Source organism: Xiphias gladius, chromosome 15 (assembly GCF_016859285.1).
Source record: "Xiphias gladius isolate SHS-SW01 ecotype Sanya breed wild chromosome 15, ASM1685928v1, whole genome shotgun sequence".
In the NCBI taxonomy this organism is placed as follows: domain Eukaryota; kingdom Metazoa; phylum Chordata; class Actinopteri; order Istiophoriformes; family Xiphiidae; genus Xiphias; species Xiphias gladius.
In genome coordinates, this window is record NC_053414.1 from 30,960,005 (window position 1) to 30,980,004 (window position 20,000).

Genomic DNA, 20,000 nt, shown 5'->3' on the forward strand with positions numbered 1-20,000 from the left:
AACACTGTAATCTCATCAATTGAGATAATCCATACATCACTGAACATTAAACTATGACCCCAAACATTGTAAAAACAAATAATATTATTTTGTTTTTATGTTTAGAACTGCATGCAAGAGGTAAACAACTACCAAGACCTACCACACCTGCAGACAAACACTTTTCTGTAACAACAAAGCATTATCTGACTATGTTCCCACACAACTATAGAAAGAACTGAGAATAAACATGCACTGATTTGTGCATGGTTATACTGATTTGTACATGTTATATGGATGAGATTCAATCCAGCAGAATGTCTTTTCTTGCACCAATCATCTGACCACTGATGAGTATGGCTGTCTGAGGAACTTTACCTTGAGAACCATAAATAAATGACAACAAGTCAGCTCCTGACGCACACCAAAGCAATCTGGCTGCATGACTGAAAACATTGGGAGTTTGTTGATGATTAACTATCAGCAAAAGTTATGGATTCATATCGTCTATACACTTGAGATGCAGCTTCCACATGAATGCTGCCATGGAAACAAGTGCATGTCACTGTTCGCAAGTGTACCATGTCCACTATATGACCTGTTTACATACAAACCATCTGGTCCCCTGGAAAAAACCTCTGAGTCATTTTGTCAGACAGACAGATGGATTTACCTTTGTAACAAAAACTGTTTTCCACCAAGTATATAGTATTTATGCATAATATCATGTACGGAACTTTAAAAAAGTTGCATTGAAGAGGCAATTTTGATACTGATTTCTCAGAATTATAAACTGTTCTATTGTCTATTGCATCTATTGTCACTACTGGTAGAAAAAAGAATGGTGCTACAAATAGTGAAGGAAATGTCAGTCAAATAATTTATAACGAAGAATTACTAAGTTATATTTGGATGTTCAAGCGTTCAATGTTAAAACATCCGTCCAGTGTCCAACACAATTTCTAGCAATGTCAAACCTTATTTTTATCGATACTAATCAGTTCAACAGGACTCTTTCAATCATTCTGCTGAATTTTTTTTCTTCATCTTAAAAAGGTTTTTTGTCATTCTTAAGTCAGGATGGAAACACACCTAACTTGCATTTTATTTTTGGCAATACTTCAAAGATTTGCTTCACATTGGCTTGACAGTTGATTAGAAACACAGCATGTGGCTTGGCATGAATGGATAACACTAGTTAGAAACTCTTTACTGCAGTAAGTCAAGGATTGTAAATCTACTACCAAACCAACGGAGAGAACTCTAGATGATTATGATCATATAGGTGAGCCAAACCACTTCAGTTGCAAGACATCCCACTGAGAGAAACTGAAGAGTCAAAAACCACATGTTGAGTAAAAAAGCCCTAAAACAGAATTTTTTTAATATGAGAAGATACCCTGTTCCTCATTAAAGAAGAGGTTAAACAACTGCTACGACATTAATGCTATGCCACATACAATTTTAACCACTTCACCCACTTGCTGTGTTTGAATGAAACATAAAACAGCTTTTGGTCTTAGGTTCAGGCAATGTGTAAAACAACTGGTACTCATTTAACAGGCGGTTTCTAGATCAGTGGACAAAAGATAAACTGCACGTGACTGTCCCTGATCTCCGCAGAGAACATCTCTATCTAGTTTTCAAATATTAGAGAATACTGTAGCCTAAATCTGATGTACATCTCAGCTGAGCCTGAGTAAAATATTCTACTTCAGCAGATACAGCCTCTAATGCCCTCATCTGCCACCACATTAGCAAAAAACAGCACCCCCACATCAGATTAAAGCTTGCACGATTGGCTAGCCTCAACTGAACCACTGTGCAGCGTGCACGAGTGTCTCTGCCGAGTGTGTGTGGACATGTACATCTGGTGACTAAAGCCTGCTGTAACCTACATTTCAGGCAGCAGCAGGGAAGTGGGTCTGTGGATCTCAGACAGAGAAAACACACTGCAGCCAAACACGTGCTGCTGAGCTCAGATGGACTAGCAGGAATACACAGTACAACTCAGAGACAAACATCATGATGGTAGTGCGGCTGAGCTGAATATTTAATGAAGAACAGGGAGTAACACGTTCATACTAGCCACACCAAATGATAAAAATACTGGCTGCAGAATATGAACTGATTTGTAGATAATTTGCTGCTGAACATGAAAAAACATGCTGACAATTTAGAGAGTTTAAATGGATCAAGATGATTTGTCGAAGATGATGAAGGAGTTAGTGAGTAAGTTAGCCAAGACACATGAAAGAAATTAATGCTTCACAGTTAGTGCAGTGGCCTAATGATACATGTAAATCAAAACTCACATGAAGCTGTTACAGTCAGATTGGGGAAATCTGACTGACAAAAAGCAAAATGAATAAATGTTCAACTCTGGTGTCTTTGGTGGCTTATCTAAGATCTGATCTCAAAGATTTGCTATGTTACAGCTGATCCAGTTTTAATTAATTTCATATCCATGTCATACATGTGAATATTTTATATTCAGTATTCTTGCTAAACAGAAATCTTATCATCCAAGAAGAGCCCAGCAGTGGATAATGTACAATTAGGTACATAAGTATTTGGACACTGACACAATTTGGGGGATTTTGCCACTGTAAACCAACCACAGTGGATTTGAAACAAAATCATCACAAGAATTGACTGAAGTGTCGACTTTCAGCTTAAATTACAGATTTTCAACAAAAATATTGCATTCACCGTTTAGGAATTAGAGCCATTTTTATACATTGTCCCTCAATTTCAGAGGCTCAAAGGTAATTGGACAATTAGGTGTGGCCTATTCTCTCCTTATTTCATGACAAATTAAGCTGATAAAAGTTGAATCTAAGTGTTGAATTTGCATTGGGTAGCTGTTCATGGGAATTCTCAATCTGCGGTCCAAAGAGGTGTCAATGCAAGTGAAGGAGGCCATCATTAGGCTGAAAAAACAAAACAAACCTATCAGACAGATGGCAGAAACTTTAGGAAGGGCCACATCAACAATTTGACATCTTAAAAAGGAGGAATGCACTCGCGAACTCAGTAACACCAAAAGTCCTGTAAGAGCATGGAAGACAACCAAAGTGGATGATTATTTCCTTGGTGAAGAAAACCCCTTCACAACATCTAGCCAGGTGTAGAACAGTCGAGGAGGTAGGCGTATCATTGTCAAAAACCCTCATGAATGTAAATACAAAGGGTTTACAACAAGGTGCAAACTACTGGTAACACTCGAGAACAGAAAGGCCAGATTAGACTTTGCCAGAAAACATCTAAAAAAAAAAAAAAAAAAAGCCTACCTAGTTCAGGAACTAGATTCTTTGGACATATGAAACCAAGATTAACTTGTACCAGAATGATGGGAAGAGAAAAGTATGAGAAGGAAAGGAACGGCTCATGATCAAAAGCATACCACATCATCTGTCAAACATGATGGAGGTGGTGTTATGGCATGGACATGTATGACTGCCAATGGAAGTGGGTCAATGCTGTTCATCGATGATAGAAATAGCAGGATGAATTCTGAAGTGTACAGGACTATACTATCTGCTCAGATTCAGCCAAATGCTGCAAAACTGATAGGACGGTGCTTCACAGTACAGATGGATAATGACACAAAACATACTGCGAAAGCAACCCAAGAGCATCTTGAGGCAAAGAAATTGAATATTCTTCTATAGCCAAGTCAGTCACCTCACATCAACCCAATTACGGATGCTTTTCACTTAATGAAGATAAAACTGAGGGAGCAAGTGAAGGCAGCTGCATCTTGATACCTTCATCTCAAATCCACTGTGGTGGTGTACGGAGGCAAACTTACAAAAATTCTGTCACTGTCCAAATATTTATGGAACTAACTGTATTTGACTTTAGTCTTTGACAGAAAATGTGCACACATTACACACAGAAATATCAAATATTCAGCTGTAATCCACTCCCTTATTTTTTATTCACCTGAATGGAACTAATGCTGCAGCCAAAGTAACACTAACATTGAGCATGAACGTTCATGCTGGGCTAACATAATACTTTGTTAATAAAACATTGTGTCTTGTGGGTTTAAGAGTTATTCACGATGACATCCTCTCTGTCTCACTGATTTTTCTTTTCACACAGCACTATGAGCTCACAGGTTCAGAGGAACACAGTAGTATACAGTAATGTTTAATATAGTTCCTGCTCTATTAAAGAAAGACAGTGAGTGTAGATTCTCATGTTATTCAGAAGACACAAGCCTTCCACAAATAGAGAGCACACTTTTTATGGTTGAATAAGTAACAGCCAGATGTGTCCTTGGCTATTTCTGGTTTGTGTGTGTGAGTCACGTGGTTGGTGCCCCTCTGGGCGTGGGTATCACGGAGCCCGCGGCCATGGCTATTCATCACACCACTGCTGAAGCACTCGTGCAGAAAACCTCCACACACACAGTCACACACTTGTGTACACAATAGTGTTAAGACCACTGACATCCCTATTGTAACCCTATATATCCATCGTGGCTAGCTGGCTTACACACTACTGAAAGCCCCCACAGTGGAGGAAAGACAGAGGCAACAGTGGCTGCCAATACCATGCAGGAAACCAGATAGAGCCAAGGGAAGAAGAGGAGAAGGTGTGAGATGGTGAACTGACTGATTTGGAGTCAGGCACGTCATCCCATGACTAAAGATTGAGCTAAAACAAATGGGCAAGAAAGCTGATCCTTACAGTTTCTTCAAGGCAACCCCAACCAGAAAAAGTTGGAAGAAGGAAGACAAATTTTAAAGAGGGAATGAGTTATATGGGAAAGGATGACTGGTAGACAATAAAAATTAAATAGGTATTTTATTATGGTGGGGTAAATAGATACACTAGACAGGCAGTATTTTTACACAGACAGCTGTCTTTTTTGGGTACATCCGCATGTGACGCTCCCCTGGCTTGAAAACATCATCATTTTAAGATCACTGATTTATTCTAATCACAAAAGGGACAACTAATAGAGCTGAGGAAGCAAACATTATGCTCTCAGGAATGTATGAGTAGCCTTAAACACAATTAGTTCCTTTGCTTGGGTGTGGTAACTTAAACCCCACCTACTTAAAACCCACCCAGCCATGTGTATCTAAGGTGAATGTCAGTTTCAGACCTTCATGGAAGATTTTCCAACACTGTGAGCACAGGGCAAAAAGGAAGATGGTGGGAAAACAGGTGGATGGATGGATGGACGGGTTGGTGTAAATTTCTCTGAGATGTCAGCAATCAGCTAAAGAGAATGGCGTCACACTGTAGTGATGAAACTGTTGGCCTGAAACTTGTGCTGATTAATGAGTGGAAATGACGAAACACTGGTGGATGGTTGGATGAGTGGAGGACAGTGGCATATGCAGACCTGCGTGGAAGACCACAGTGTTCTTCCTGCATCCCGGCAGCAGCTGAAGATTCCGGAAAAGACCTTTGGCTGTCAGCTTCACATGGAAGTTGGACAATGACAGTCTGGGAGACCATAACATTGTCTCTGTTTGTCCTCCAATACGCTTCAAGAGTTGGTTTTAGAATGATGTCTCACCTATTTCAAGAAATTATTTCCTTGTTATTATAATGCTCCCACAGTATTTTTGTACAAGAATAGTTTGAGGAAAATATTGTGGATCTGAAACCGAAGTCTTAACTCTCTGTTAAGCTTCCCCAAAGCTTAGTAAAAATGTCACTTTTTTTCTTCAATTACAGAAAAAAAAAATCCCACAGACAAACAGAGAAAAGACTTAACGATTATTGCTTCTGGAACCTTGCATCTCCTTCACGTGGAAATAAGAAAAAAAAAAAAAAGAAGAAAAAAAAACAGGATTTTGAATTTACAAGGTAACCCTTTGACTTTGTATAGAGGAAAATAGAAGCAATAAAAAACAAAGACAAAAAAGGTGAGTCCGTTAAGCCACTATCTATGAAGGGTACGTCATCGATTCAAAGCCACAGAGTCACCACTGCAACACAAAAAAATAAAAAACAATGGAAAGCAGGTTTCTGTAGCCCAGCCAATAGATGAAGCAAAGAAATGGCGGCAAAAATAGCTGCTTGCTTCACTGTTGTCCATGTGCTGTTGAATCATCCAACAATAAAAGATGGAGTGAGAGAACGAGGAGGGAAACGAGAGAGGTAGAGGCAGGGAGGAGAGAAAATCCTCAACGCTGGTGATGATTAGTAGTCCATCTCTGCTATTACACGCCAAACACACAGCAATCGGTCGCACTGACTCACACCACAGAGATTTGTGTGTACAGTCAAAGAAATGCAACTCTAATTTCCACACACATACACACACTGGGTGGTTGTACAAAGACAAGCATCTATACACTCCCGGTATTTTTTTGGCTGTTTCTAAAGGTCTGTGAACCCGGTATACACACACACAGGAGGGAGGGATGCTGCACGGAGGGGGAGGGGGAGTGGGTGGGATTTGAATAATCTCTCTCTGCTGCTCGCTCACTCTCTCCCTCTCTTCCTTCCTTGCTCACTTCCTTCATAATTATTTTGTCAGGTCTATCGTCCTCTATTCGGTTTCATTTGAATGAAAGAGAGTGTCAGAGACGATTCATGTGATGGTTAGATGTGATAAAAGGACTACAATAAAAAAAACACAAGAGGAGAGGGTGGGAAGAGCCTCTGTCTCTCTCCCTCTCTCTGTCTCTCACACACACACACACACACACACACACACACACACACACACACACACACACACACACACACACACACACACACACACACACACACACACACACACACTAGAGGAACAATTGAAAAGAGCTTCCTCTGCTTTCTCCTTGAACAGACATTTAAAACAGATTCTGGTTCTCATAGACTGTATTCTGAAAAATAAAAAAAATAAATGCGTGCTTTTAAAGATCAAAATAAGAATAAATAAAACTAAATCATTATTACCTGGGCATCCACAGAGCTTAGACTGTACTCAAATACACTGATCACTGATTTTCTTTAGTATTTGTTATGGGACTCTAAGTAAGATGAATTAATCTCAGACATACCTTTGGCCACATGGGGTTATTTTCACAAGCAAGTTGGTCACTCAGACAAACAGTCAAGACAGAGAAAGTTGGTCACTGACAGCTGCAGCTGGCACCTTTGCACACTGGCAGCCCCAAATGGCAGCAGCGGGTAACTGAACTTAAGGAGACACAAATCCCCTGTTTACTTTGACTCACCTGCTGGGTGTGACATACTTTTCCTTACTGCAGCTCTGCTTTGTGATTGTGTCTGTTAAGATACATTTTTACACAAAAACCTTGCCTGGTAAAACATTGCAATATACAGCACCTGGAATACAAGTAAAACAAAAATCTGACTGGAACCTGAACTTCAAATCAGCCTTCAAAAGTTACAACTCATTCAACTCATCCCTTGAGTGAACATAACAGTTCATGGACAATGTATCTAGAGTCATACATGTGTGTGCGTGTGTGCGTGTGTGTGTGTCAGAATCAATAAATTCCATGTTCAATACAGACAAAAAGAGCTAAAGCCGGTGAGTGCTTTAAAAGCCCACACTGCTAACCACTGTCGCCTGAGGGCTGCTGATGTGTGTATGAATGAGAGAGAGGGAGAGAGAGGTGTATGAATCAAAAGCATCTGTGGGGCTTATGAAGTGTAGGCTGCCTGCCTGTGTGTGTGTGTGTGTGTGTGGCGGCTAAGCCATCACAAGGGTGACAGCATGTCTATGACTAGCAGCTCCCCACAGACCCCATAGAGACTTCCAGGACCAGCCACAGAGGGGAAGCAGCCAGGCGCCCAGGCCCAGACTAGAGTCACCGCATGGGGGGAGACTGCAACCACAGGCCCTGGCTTCATAGGGCCTGCATAGAGGAAAATAGCATCATTTCTAAAGCTGCTTTAATAAGTTTTTGGTGTGACATCAACATATGTGAAATGTTAAACTTGGTTGTTTCCTGCACATCACTGTTTGTCAAATATCTGCTTGGGCAATTCAACCAGTAAACAAATGAGTGTTTACTGTTTGAAAACTGAGTGTTTCAGCCCACTAAACAGCACTAAAGATTAAATCCAACATAAGTATTGCTGAGATGCAAATGCGGTTCACTCTGAATTCAAAGAACATAATTTGTGTGTGTGTGTGTGTGCATGTGTAATTGTGTGTCAGGAGCAGTAGAATAATTACAGACAGACTGCAGAGGGATGATAATTATGTTTGCTTAAGCTTTCAGGGTATGAGCTGTAGTCAGTCAGCTCAAATGTTTGTGCATGTGTGTGTGCAGCTGAATAGTAAACATCCAGCAGTGTGGTTCAAAATTAATGGAATGAACTCATATCACCAAAAAAACTGCGCTCAACATATGAACTGATATATCTACACAGAATGCAGGGTAAAGGCTTCTGGTGGATGTACTGTACAGTTTTCAGATTGATTGTAACTGATCACACCATACATTGTTGTGCACACATTCAACCAGTGGAAACAGCTCTCTATCAGATAAAGAGGTTTTTGGTTTTCAGTGTATTTGTCTAAAACTGCTAAAATGTGCTAATAAATGAGTCAGGCACCCAACTTTAAGTGTTAACCCGATACACACCCTTATCTAATCGAGCAAATGAGCAAATACCTTATAATTATTATGCAAAGTATTTTCTGTTTTTATTTTTTTTGAAGTATGTCATTTATGAGAAGCCCTTAACCTGAACTGTTTCCAAAGAGACACTGATCAGATTCAACACAAGTGTCTAAATGTTTCTCAAGCTTTTCCTCCCTTAAAGTTTGGAAACTCTCAGTTGTGTAAAGAAATTTTATCAGCAAAAAATAGTGGCGATCAACAGCATCAGTCTATAAACTTCTGGCACTGGCTTTTAAAGAGCAACATCATCTGAATTGTATAAAATCATGGTCTAAGCTGCTCCCGATATCACATGAAAGGAGAGCAGAAAGTTACCATCTCAAAGAGTTTTATGCAATAATCATCCTTGCATGGCACAGAGCAGAGTGCTATTCTGCCAAAATACTTTCAGAATTCCAGAAGAAATAGGATAACAGCTTCGGATACTTTAATTTCAACATCATTCAAGATGCACCCACACACGTCAGTACACACAAATCACATACAGTAGCTGTGATAACGCCTTTGTGTTTGCCATTGTAGCTGTTGCCAAGAATCCTGGGATTGATGCGGTTTTCAGACAGTGACACACCTGCAGCCAGTTACACACTAAGGTCTCTCCTTGCCAAAACACAATGTGAGCACACAAGGAGGTAACAGACTCACAAACTCACACACACCACCAACAAACAGCCTGTCACACATGTTTACCTGTACTGTTCAGTCGACTGAGTCTTGCTGAGCCACTTCTTTGCAAGGGATACTGAGACGCCTGTTTCACCAGCCCCTGATTGGTAGAGGAAGCTGTCTTCACTGCTGTTTGACTGGCAGCTGTAGTCTTGGCTGTGTTGTGGTTGGTGGCTGTTGGGGCCTTCAGACCTGTGGAGAGGACGCAGAAGAAGTCAAAGCCCATTGCAAAACTTCTCCAAAGGGCTTTTTTCAGTCTTTCTTGTGACAGTTCAGTTAGTCGGGTTGTGAAAATGAGTCCACCCTGAGTTGGGTGTCCTATCTCTGCTAAAAGAGCTGCTGGGTCACAGAGTTGAACAACTGAGACAGAAGATTTGAAGTCAGAGAAGCCAGATTATGACTGGGAAGTTGTTTTTTTTTTAATCTTATATCTTCACTACCCTTCTCTTGTTCTTCAGTCCTCATTTGGTCCTCAGGGTTTAACAGCTAGCTTCTAAACTGGAGTCACTATTTCTCTGTTACACTCTGCCCTGTCCCTCTCTCTCACTCTGTTCTCCCTGTTCCCTGTGTAATAGGATCATAACTATTAATCAGTCTCTGACCCAGACAGGATACACTGCAGAAACATCTGTCTGTTTCTTTCCAGCAAAGGAAAAGTACCCAAGTCATGTGTGTTATAAAGCCAACCAGCTAACCAGTCCATATTATAGGTGGAGGGGAAGTGCAGACCCGTTCACACCTTTAATACAAAGTCTCACTCTCTTTCTCATATACACACACTGATATAAGGACAAGCTGTTCAAATGAGGAATAATACCAGCCTTCATACGCTTTGTGATAATGAAAAAATTAGATGACGGATTAAATAAGAAAGTTTATTTTTGTTTTAAACCGAATAATGCATTCACACAAAGTGTGTACGAAAAACTATGTGCACAGATTGGCTCTTTAATTGCAGGATTTAAAGAATATACACAAAACCCTAAAGCTATTCTCCACCGTTTATATCGATATTTTCTGTAAATCTTCAATGCATTCATTAAAAATACAAAGAAAAGTGTTGAAAAGTTTTTTTTTAAATATAACCTGCACTGCTTCTGTACTGAGGACCTTAATTATTTTGGTTTAGTTGTTTATTCTTGGAGGAGACAGCTGTGGAATTGGGGTTTGAGGATGTTATTGCACCAAAGTAGAGATTTCCTTTTTCCCGATTGTTCCTGGTACTTTATGGGTTTTGAATTCTAAGTATTTACCATAAACTGCAATCTTGTGGCATCAACAAACCAAGTTAATTCTGCTGACAGGTTCGTGTATAAACCAAGAAAAGAATTTTGGGCAGTGGTCCTTTTTTACTTACATTTTCTCACTTTGTCTCACACTGAGTCCTGTAATGAACATGAAACACCTCCATGATCCAATCTGTATCCCAAATCATTAAAGAAACACTATGACACAAACTTCTATCCTGCCATCAAAACCCATCTGACTGTAACTGAACATACAGTGTAAACAGTTATGCTAAACGGTAATCACTGCTAATGAATGAGCTGCTAATCAGACTGAAACTCAGATGACTCATGTCATCATGTTAATAATCAGGACAAACTACCTTTGCCTTTTAATGTGTCAACTAAGGATCCTGATTGCATTGTTAAAATAGATTTTGCAACTGTGATACAGACATAATGTGACGCATATTTGACTTTCATCAAAAATTTGATCTGGTTCACTTTGACATGATGCAGTTTGTCTGATTGAAGTTTCAAATTTTAATAGTAATAATCACTGGAACCAGCCTCTAAAATGCATATCATCAGAATCTTATTACCGACTGAAAAAAATTTAAGTAAATTGGTTAACTAACGGTTTGTCATCTATAAATTTGTTTGGCCTTAAGGATTCAGGTTACACGTACAGTATACTCACCTGTAGTAGTGGTCCTCGCCTGCAGTGACAGAGCTCTGGTCCTCATGACAGGAGGCTTTGGAGCAGCAGTGACACCACTGTTAGCACTAATAACTACATCACTGGGAGTATTGGTGCTGGTGGTAGCTGTGGTGCTGGAGCTGGGGGGCTTTGCCATACTCTGGCTGCCCACGGGACACATGCTTCTGCTGGGCCACTCATCTGGCTTGGCTCCTGTTGGTGCTGGAGCTCCTGCAGGTGCTGGAGAAGCTGAAGGACAGTAGATACAAGAAATCTTAAAATACTAAGAATGCTTTGTGTAGTTAGAAGAATATAGCTTTTGAGTGGGTATTTTAAGTGTCAGCTTTTTTCATGTAAATGTTGTGAATCCTATATATAATAATATATTATCTAATAGACAGAATAAGGGATATAAACAGAGAAAAAGGAGAAGACAAGAGGATGAGGAGAAAGTGGAGACCAGACTCTAATTATGGACAAACCTATACATTATCATCCAAACCAATCTGCCTCCTAACTTTCTTTGAATAGTAGACAATTGAAATGTAAACTGTGTGGATGAAAGGTTCAAATGAGGGCAGTACTAAAAAAAACTAAATGTTAGTGTGTTCCTGGAATTCCTCTCCTGATACATAAAGAAAATAAATACACTCTTGTTTGGCATGTTTTGAAAACGGTCACACATGCTCAACCACGCAAAATACAGTCAACATAACATACATGCAATATTAAGACCAACAGGGAAACTCTTTAATTATTCAGAGATTACATTAGGTTGCTGATTATGAAAGTCTTTAAGGGCTGTCAAACATAAAACACTGTTATCTGTATGAGGTAGTTATCCCCCCGTTTGCACTAATAGGAGAACATAGAAATGAAACCCTCTGAGCTATACCACATAAGATGTCCGTGTGTGATGTTGAGGTGTCAAGATAGGAGACTCAAGGTGACAGTATTCATTTGTTTGAGGGAAAAACTTCACACATCTGTCATGTTAATCAGGGATTTTAGGGTCACATCAAATTCTCCTTGTTGAAACTGATCATATCTGTCCTAGGTGTGTGTGTGTTTCAAGATATGTGAAGGGGTTGCATAATGTCAATCTACTGGTGGTTGTGAGGCACAAAAAAGAAAAAAGAACAAGGACAGAAACTAGAAAGGGTCTAAAAGAAGGAGTATATCAATTATGTGTGTTTCTATCATTCTGTTGACACCTCCAGATCACTTGTGATACCTGATTAGATTTTATCAGGACAGATTAAATAGATACAAGTGGAGGTGTAAATCCAGCTGAATTGTACTGAGGGTAGATGCGGTTTTACACAGAAAGTAAAGCATATTTTGGCAAACAAACAGCAGAAATAAGTAGTAGTAAATTCTGTTTTTGTGTTTTGGGCTGGGTTGCAAGATTATTTTTTACATTAATGATCCAGATTTATAGAAAAGCATCAACAATGTTCATGTGACACTGCATGACCTAGAGCAGATAAGGTCTGTGGACAGCAGACGGCCAGAAACAAGCTTTGAAGTTTAAGCACCAGCAGAGGTGCAGAGAAAATATGATTTATGTCAATATGTTCTTTGTAAATTTGACCATTTCCAAATGAAAAATAAAAACAGTACTGAGTGTGTCTTGCCAGATTTTTTTTCTGTATGTAACCATACAGAAAAGGACACTAATAGTGCATTTTCCTCTGAAATGCATGATAATAATAATTGTAATGTAATGTGGAATCAAATCAGAATGTTTTAATATCCTCTGTTATCAACTCTTCAGTTAGTACATAATCAGCCAAATCCCAGGTGAATGACAATGGGTGGACCAGATCTGAATTTAACAGAAAAGACTTACATCCTGGTGTATGCCTGATTTCCACGCAAATACCTCACAAACTCTATTTTTAAAAAATTGAGATTCGTCACTTATGTGTTTGCAAAATGACAGAACACATAAATCTAAGTGTGTGGAGGTGTACTACACTGATGCTCCTCTCTGATAGGATGAAATAGAGATCCCGAATATTACCATGGGAACTAGGAATCTCAAATGTACTCTGGTTTCCATAACAACCTAGTGATGTCTGTTACTGTGAGTGAGAAGGAGAGGAAACAGAAAACCTGTAGAGTCATCACCTATTTCCACTGCATCTTACTACAGAAGCAATTATTTAGACATTCCAATATTTCTTTGTAATAAAATAAAGTTTTTTTTCTTCCAGTCTATGCTTTTGTGTGGATGTTTAGTAGGGGTTTGTAGAGCCTATAAACAGCAAGGCAAGGATGCCAGATGTGAAAATGTGTGGAGACGACTGTCACAATGGAATGCTATCTTAGTGACAAATAAGCAAACTGTTCTTTCTTTGAGGAGTAAATATTATGTAATTGAAAAAAAAAAACCATCATGAGGAACATTTTCAAAATCCTAAGTACATAAGAACAAATTTAAAAAACAGAAAGATATGGGACTGGAAAAAAATTCCAAACCTTCATTACATCAAACTTTAGAAACATTCATTTACAGTTTTGCTGTACTCACTTCTTGTCAGCCTGCCTCTTGTCTTACATAAGTTGCCATGCTTTCACATTTACAGCTGTTTTTTTTTTCTGTAGTCGTGGAGCGTAGAGTCGCTCACTCTAAAACCAACTTGACTTGTGGCTGTGCTGCGATCTGTCACTGGTTTCGACAGGTTAAGCCAATATAGATTAGATAGTGACACAAAACTAAAGCCTGACTAATCTTGAATCAAAAAAGTTAACCTAGCCAGCCAAACATCTCCAGGTTCTCGAAGATATAACCATTGTATTTCCACAGTAACAATGTCACTTTAGTGAGAACTGACAAAAAGAGGAAAAAATGGCTAAATTCTGATGAATGAGCAAAGAAAAGGTGAAGAGTTTTCAGAGATCATTGTTAACCTTTATTAAATGTAATTATTTTCTACAATTTTCAATTACAATGTCTGCGTGATTGTTAAATCTTCAATAGTTTTCTCTTGGAGTGAACAGAGGCAAGCAACTTGGTTAGTCATGGAAACTGTAATTTACCCAGAGTACAGGCAAATCAGTCCAATTTAAGAGAGTCAACTATCAAAGGCTCAAGTCACTTTACAGTGTCCTCTCCATTCCCTGTACGGAGAGTTTGAGTTTTTCCCTCTGGGTGGAGATTCAGATTACTGCAGCAATATCCGAAGAGTGGATATTCTCTTACACACAGAGAGGTACTCACCATATACAACAGCCTCCTTGTACAGGAACCTTCATTAATGTCAGTACGCTCTTAGCAGATTTTATATGGTGTATACGAGTTTGTTGTGTATACGATGGAGACAGACTGTACATATACAGCGGAAAAGAGAGGGCAGTTAAGTAGAGTAGCGAGAGGGAAACTACTCCACAGAAAACACATCTGTTGATCACACCTTTGCTTGGGGCTCCATTGTTGTCATTGCTTCCCAGTGACAAAGAACTCAGGCTTGTAGCCAATCCCTTAACAGGAAGTTTTGACGCCGTGGGTGCAGCAGGTCGCCCGGCCGACCCTATTGCTGGCTGCTGATTGGATGTTGGTTTGAAGATGGAGCTTGTGGGACCCAAGGCAGTCAACGCAGATGCTCGCTCTGCGGTGGTACGAGGTTTGGGGATACCTGGGAGAGAGAGAAAACACATGAGGCCATGAATTAGCTTTATTCATCATGACAGACAAAATACAGAAATTAACTTTGGAAATAATATTTGGTCTAAAACAGTCTGCTGAACTTTGATACTGCCTGGTTATGAAGTCATCCCCGATTCCTTCACCACGCTTATTACGTGCATGCAACTGTTATGTGTGTGATTATTCTGTCAACTCTGGTTTGTTGAAAAAGAAAGAAAAGAGAAAAGAAGAAAAGTCAACAGAGATCAGCTGAACAGTGAATGGAAAGTTGTTTCTTTTAGAGTATACAACAAACTTGAGTTCACCTTTGAGCAATATCACTAAATTGCGAAATGATTCAAAATTGTTCAATCTTACAATAACTGTATTATTTTTAAGTTGAAGTGAGTAGTATTTTATCTTATTTATAATTTAAAACAAAAAGGTCAAACGGACTACATTGAAAATACAGGCCCCAAAATACAACCTCTAGTGTGACCACTGCGACAAAAGTCAGCCACCAGGGGTGTACTCAGTTTTGTTGTACACTGTAAATTCAAATTCTGGTAAAGTTGAACCTTTAATAGCATACGATATACATAGCTGTTTTTGTGAGCTGAAAAATCATAATGTAAAAGAGGTTGGTATTCATGCCACACATTGTAGACAGTTCGCTCTTACACACAGTTAGCCTATTACCAAACCCTGTCCCAGAAAACGTCTCTCACTTTGATCAAAGAATATACAAGTAAACTGATTCATAGATGCAGCAGATGTTGTGTTACTTTAGTGTTGAACTCGATAATATTTATTGTAGAATGGCCTTATACCTTCTCAATCATTTAAACTCTAAACCCTTGGTTCAAACTATAGAAGAAAAATCTGCCTATTTGATATAGATCTACATAACAAAGGCTATCCACCATCAGCATCCTTCCATTCATCCGACAATCAAGTTATTTTCATAAAACTCACTTAAAGATTCTTATGACAAAAAAGTGCTTTTGCAAGTCAGTGGTTTTCCAAATGATCCCAACATATCATTGTCTGTCAGAGTTCAGTGTCAGAAAATGACAGGCTCAATTCAGAGCAACATTATGGTTCTAAAAATAGTAAAACAAAACCAAAACAAATGTAACAAAAGCCCTAATTGCACAAATCAAAACTGAAGAACAGAGACTTGATCTCAACATCATTAAGTCAGTCTGGGATTACATGAAGAGACGGAAGACACTGACACAGCCTAAATCCACAGAACTGTGGCAAGTTCTCCAAGATGCTTTGAACAACAAACTTTACGCAAGTGTACCGAGGAGAACTGGTGCTGTTTAAAGGCAAAGGGTGGTCACGCTAAATATTGATCTGATTTAGTTTTTTCTGTTTTCTACACTTTGTATGAAATTAATTGACCAATTAAAAATATTCAAGGCATTATTTTTAAAGCATCCTCACATTACTTGCCTAAAAGTTTTGCACAGTACTGTAGTATATACTGTACAAGAAGTGGTTACAAAACAAACAAAATGCTGAATTTCCAGCTGTAACTCAAGATCATCAAAAATAACTCAATGGCTTTTTTACTGGTATCCAGTGGATGTAGGAAGTTTTCAGGATTTTGCTCAACATGTTGCTGCAGCAGAGTCTGTAGTTCTATAGTTATGGAAATGTGAAATACAACGTCTCAAATCCTCATCATGTTTGTGGACTGAATCACACATTCTTTCCACAGACCAAAGCAGAGTGAATTCTCCCGAGAGCCACGACGCCCTCCTCTTCACACCAAACCAGGGACATGAAAGATGCTTAGGAAGTGAGTGTGCACGTGCCTGTGTATGTGCATGCTCATGCAACTGAATGAGCCATTTGGTTTGATTGAAGGAGGTAAAAACACTGCAACACAAGGAAATACCAGGAAGAGAGGAACAAAATGTTAAGTGATGAACCAGAGAGCTCTGCTTTTCTTTTAATGAGAAAAAAGTCACCTTGTTACTGTCTGCAGCTATCAAAATTACTAACAATTATTTCACATTATTCCATTTCATTCAAAAACCTTATTCATGACATATTTGTGCCTGTGTTGGACATGCAGCCTGATCTCCAAATGAGCAGGGAGGCCCCAGCAGCCCTGCCTTTCCTTGGTACATCAGGATTGCTTCCATAGATGGGACAGGGTGGTACAGTGTCATTTGTCTGGCCTTTAAGAGAAGCATCATATTGTGGGGGGACACTAAGGTGTTTGGAATGGCCTCTTCCACAGTGCTCATGTGATTGTAATGGAAGCAATAGCAGTCAGACAGTCTCATATAGTTTAAGAAACTGCAGAAGACACTGAAACCGCTTGTAGTACTTTTTAAGGCTGGCAGGTTGCTGATGCAGACATCAGTTCTGCTAGGGGTCCTACTGGATACCCTGTTTTCCTCCATTTCCTACACATTTCATTTTAAAACATCGTTTTAGTACTATAATTGTAATGGCTGAGTGCTTGCCAGTGTGTGTGTGTAAAAGAGAAAACAAACATTCTTTGTCCAAACAACTTGCCTCTGCCTCCTTCTGAACTGAGTGTCCTTTCTGATCAACTAAGCTGATTTATCAGTTTATAACCTGCTTCCTTCCTGTTCTTCCTCCTGCTCTGATTTGTGTTCAGAGGTAAGGACAGGTGGATAGCACATTGCCTCATCCATGGGGACAAACCATATCCAAAGAGCTGTGGGTTTTAACTGAACTCATGAGAAAGATGTTAGAACATCACACAAGCACTATCCCATTACCACAAAACACGTTACCTATAATATAACATAATTTGTGTCGACACATTCCCCTGACACAGCACAACAATAGAAAAACACCTGTAAAATGTGTCCTATTTCAATGCCACTAGGTGGACAGCTTTCTGAATAAAAAAAAAAAGTTAACAGAAGCTGAGTTTCTGGTGTCTTCAGAATTCATTCAGGAACAAAAGTTGATCTTATCATTGAAAACTTTGACTGATATTATAATATTCAGTAATCAGTCAAGTTTTTTGCGACAAACCTTATGAACAGATAATGTGACACACTACAGCTTGAGGAACAGACTATATATAGATAATATACCATCAATACAAATGGGGCTCCATACAGGCATCTTGTCCAGTATTAGACATAAAGAATCTCCAAGCCTGTTTATGACCAACAATTTGCTCTTTTATTTGGATCTTCTACATGCTACACTGCTACGATCACATTTATCCAAAGAGATCATTAAAGTTTCATTCAAACTTTCACTGACTTTCTCTCAACTTTCTAAAAACATGAGTCCTGTTTGGCAAGGGGGAGACGCAGGGTGGGGGGCGGGGGGTGGGGTGGGGGTGCTTGTTACAAAAGAGGGAATAGTTTTACACATGCTCACCACAATTACATTACCTCACAGTAACGAAGAGACACACACACACACACACACACACACACACACACACACACACACACACACACACACACACACACACACACACACACACAAACACAGTGTCCCTGTTGGTGAAGGTAGATCAGCAGTAAAACTTGTACAATGACTGAAGCCAGCAGGAAACATCTGGCGTCATTCCGTTTTAGTTCTGATGAAACGCCAGCAAGAGTAGAGAGCAGCTGGATTCTGTTACCTAAGAAATCAATGTTAGGTAAGAGCTGGCTCACTATAGATCTGCCTCGTGCTTACTGTTGATACACAAAAGCACACATATATACACAACTTTCTGACAACACCAGTCTGGACATTTTAGGGACTATATGCCTCTTGTAATCCCTGACTTTAACCTAATTTTAACCATAAATACAAGACCCAACTCTAAACTAACATCTGAGTCTAAATGTTCAGCAGCTGAAGAACATTTTTAAAGCCAGACAACTAACTAATTCACCTCTTCTATTCGACAACAAAGTTTGCCTGTTGTTTTTCTTCTGGGTATTTTTTTGCCACAGCATAGCTTGTAAATGCTTTTTAAACAGACAACTCTCAATTTCCAGTGTTCTCAGTGATTCTCTGGGCCACGTACAAGCTCAAGAAAGCACTGACAAGATAGTGATTTTTAAACAGCGCCCGCTTTCAACTGTATGACCACAGCATACTAAGGTAACTTTGACGAAAAAAATTTCTCAGAGTTGACTTTCACAGTGCATTGGCATGAGCAGAAAATAATGGCTGCCTGGGAGCTTAGAAAAACTTTTATCAAAAGTCATGGTGGGCTTCAAAAATGGTCAGCAGGAATGTAAGATTTATAAGGATTTGGGCTATTAAACACAAACCTTGGAGTCCCGTTTTTATACCAGTAAATATACAACATTGAGTTATCAGGTCTTCTGTCGTGTCTGTGTTATAAAATATTCCCTGATATTAGTCGTCTGCTATCTACAATGATAATGTTATGTGTGACTAAGCAGGTGTTGTGCCTTGCATACTTCAAATATTTGAGTAACATAACCAAGTCCAGACTTTCACTAACTCAAGAACTCAGAAATCAGCACAGCAAACAGGGAAGACAACCATATGCTGAAGTGTCTATGTGAGCACAGCACACATTAAATGTTAAGTGATGAGATGTGCAGATGCATGCCTAGCAGTTAACTTAACAGATAGTGAAACGAGGAGACAATCTGTAGAGAAGTGCTGTCATGCTAAAGCAAGGCCTGACCCTAAACAGACCTCTTAATAAAATGTGGACTGGTCATTTAGGAGAATTTAACCATTTACATAAGCCTATCAAATCTGAGTACAGATGAAAACACTGAACACAGGAATAGGTTGGCAAGAACTGTAATGGAAAAGATTTGTAATGAAGTAATCAAGTCAGGACGAAATTCAAAATGGCCCAATGCAGACAGACACTCAAAGGAAGCCATTGATGTTGATCTCAGTCTGAGGTCAAGAGGCATCTGTTTTTTTCCTGTGTATCAGCAAAGAGGACAGTTGAGTTTTTGTCCATCAGAGTGTGACCTTTACAAGGAGAAAGATCTGGTTTTACACACACACACACACACACACACACACACACACACACACACACACACACACACACACACACACACACACACACACACACACACACACAGACACAGACACGAGTGGAATTAAGGCCCACTGGACACGGGACAGGGGACACTGTGTTTAAGTTGAGTGTCTCACCTTTGTCACATCAACAGAAGCAT

The 20,000-nt window shown here is 39.4% G+C and overlaps 1 protein-coding gene across 1 annotated transcript in view; it reads right to left on the bottom strand.

The window, feature by feature from the left end:
- LOC120800018 (microtubule-associated tumor suppressor 1 homolog) overlaps positions 1-20,000 on the bottom strand; it is a 78,966-nt gene that overhangs the window by 25,610 nt on the left and 33,356 nt on the right. The window contains exons 5-7 of the mRNA XM_040145729.1: positions 14,609-14,830; positions 11,190-11,438; positions 9,288-9,455 (exon numbers count right to left, since the gene is read on the bottom strand). Coding sequence (XP_040001663.1) covers positions 9,288-9,455; positions 11,190-11,438; positions 14,609-14,830 — 639 coding nt within the window. The remainder of the gene's footprint in view (positions 1-9,287; positions 9,456-11,189; positions 11,439-14,608; positions 14,831-20,000) is intronic.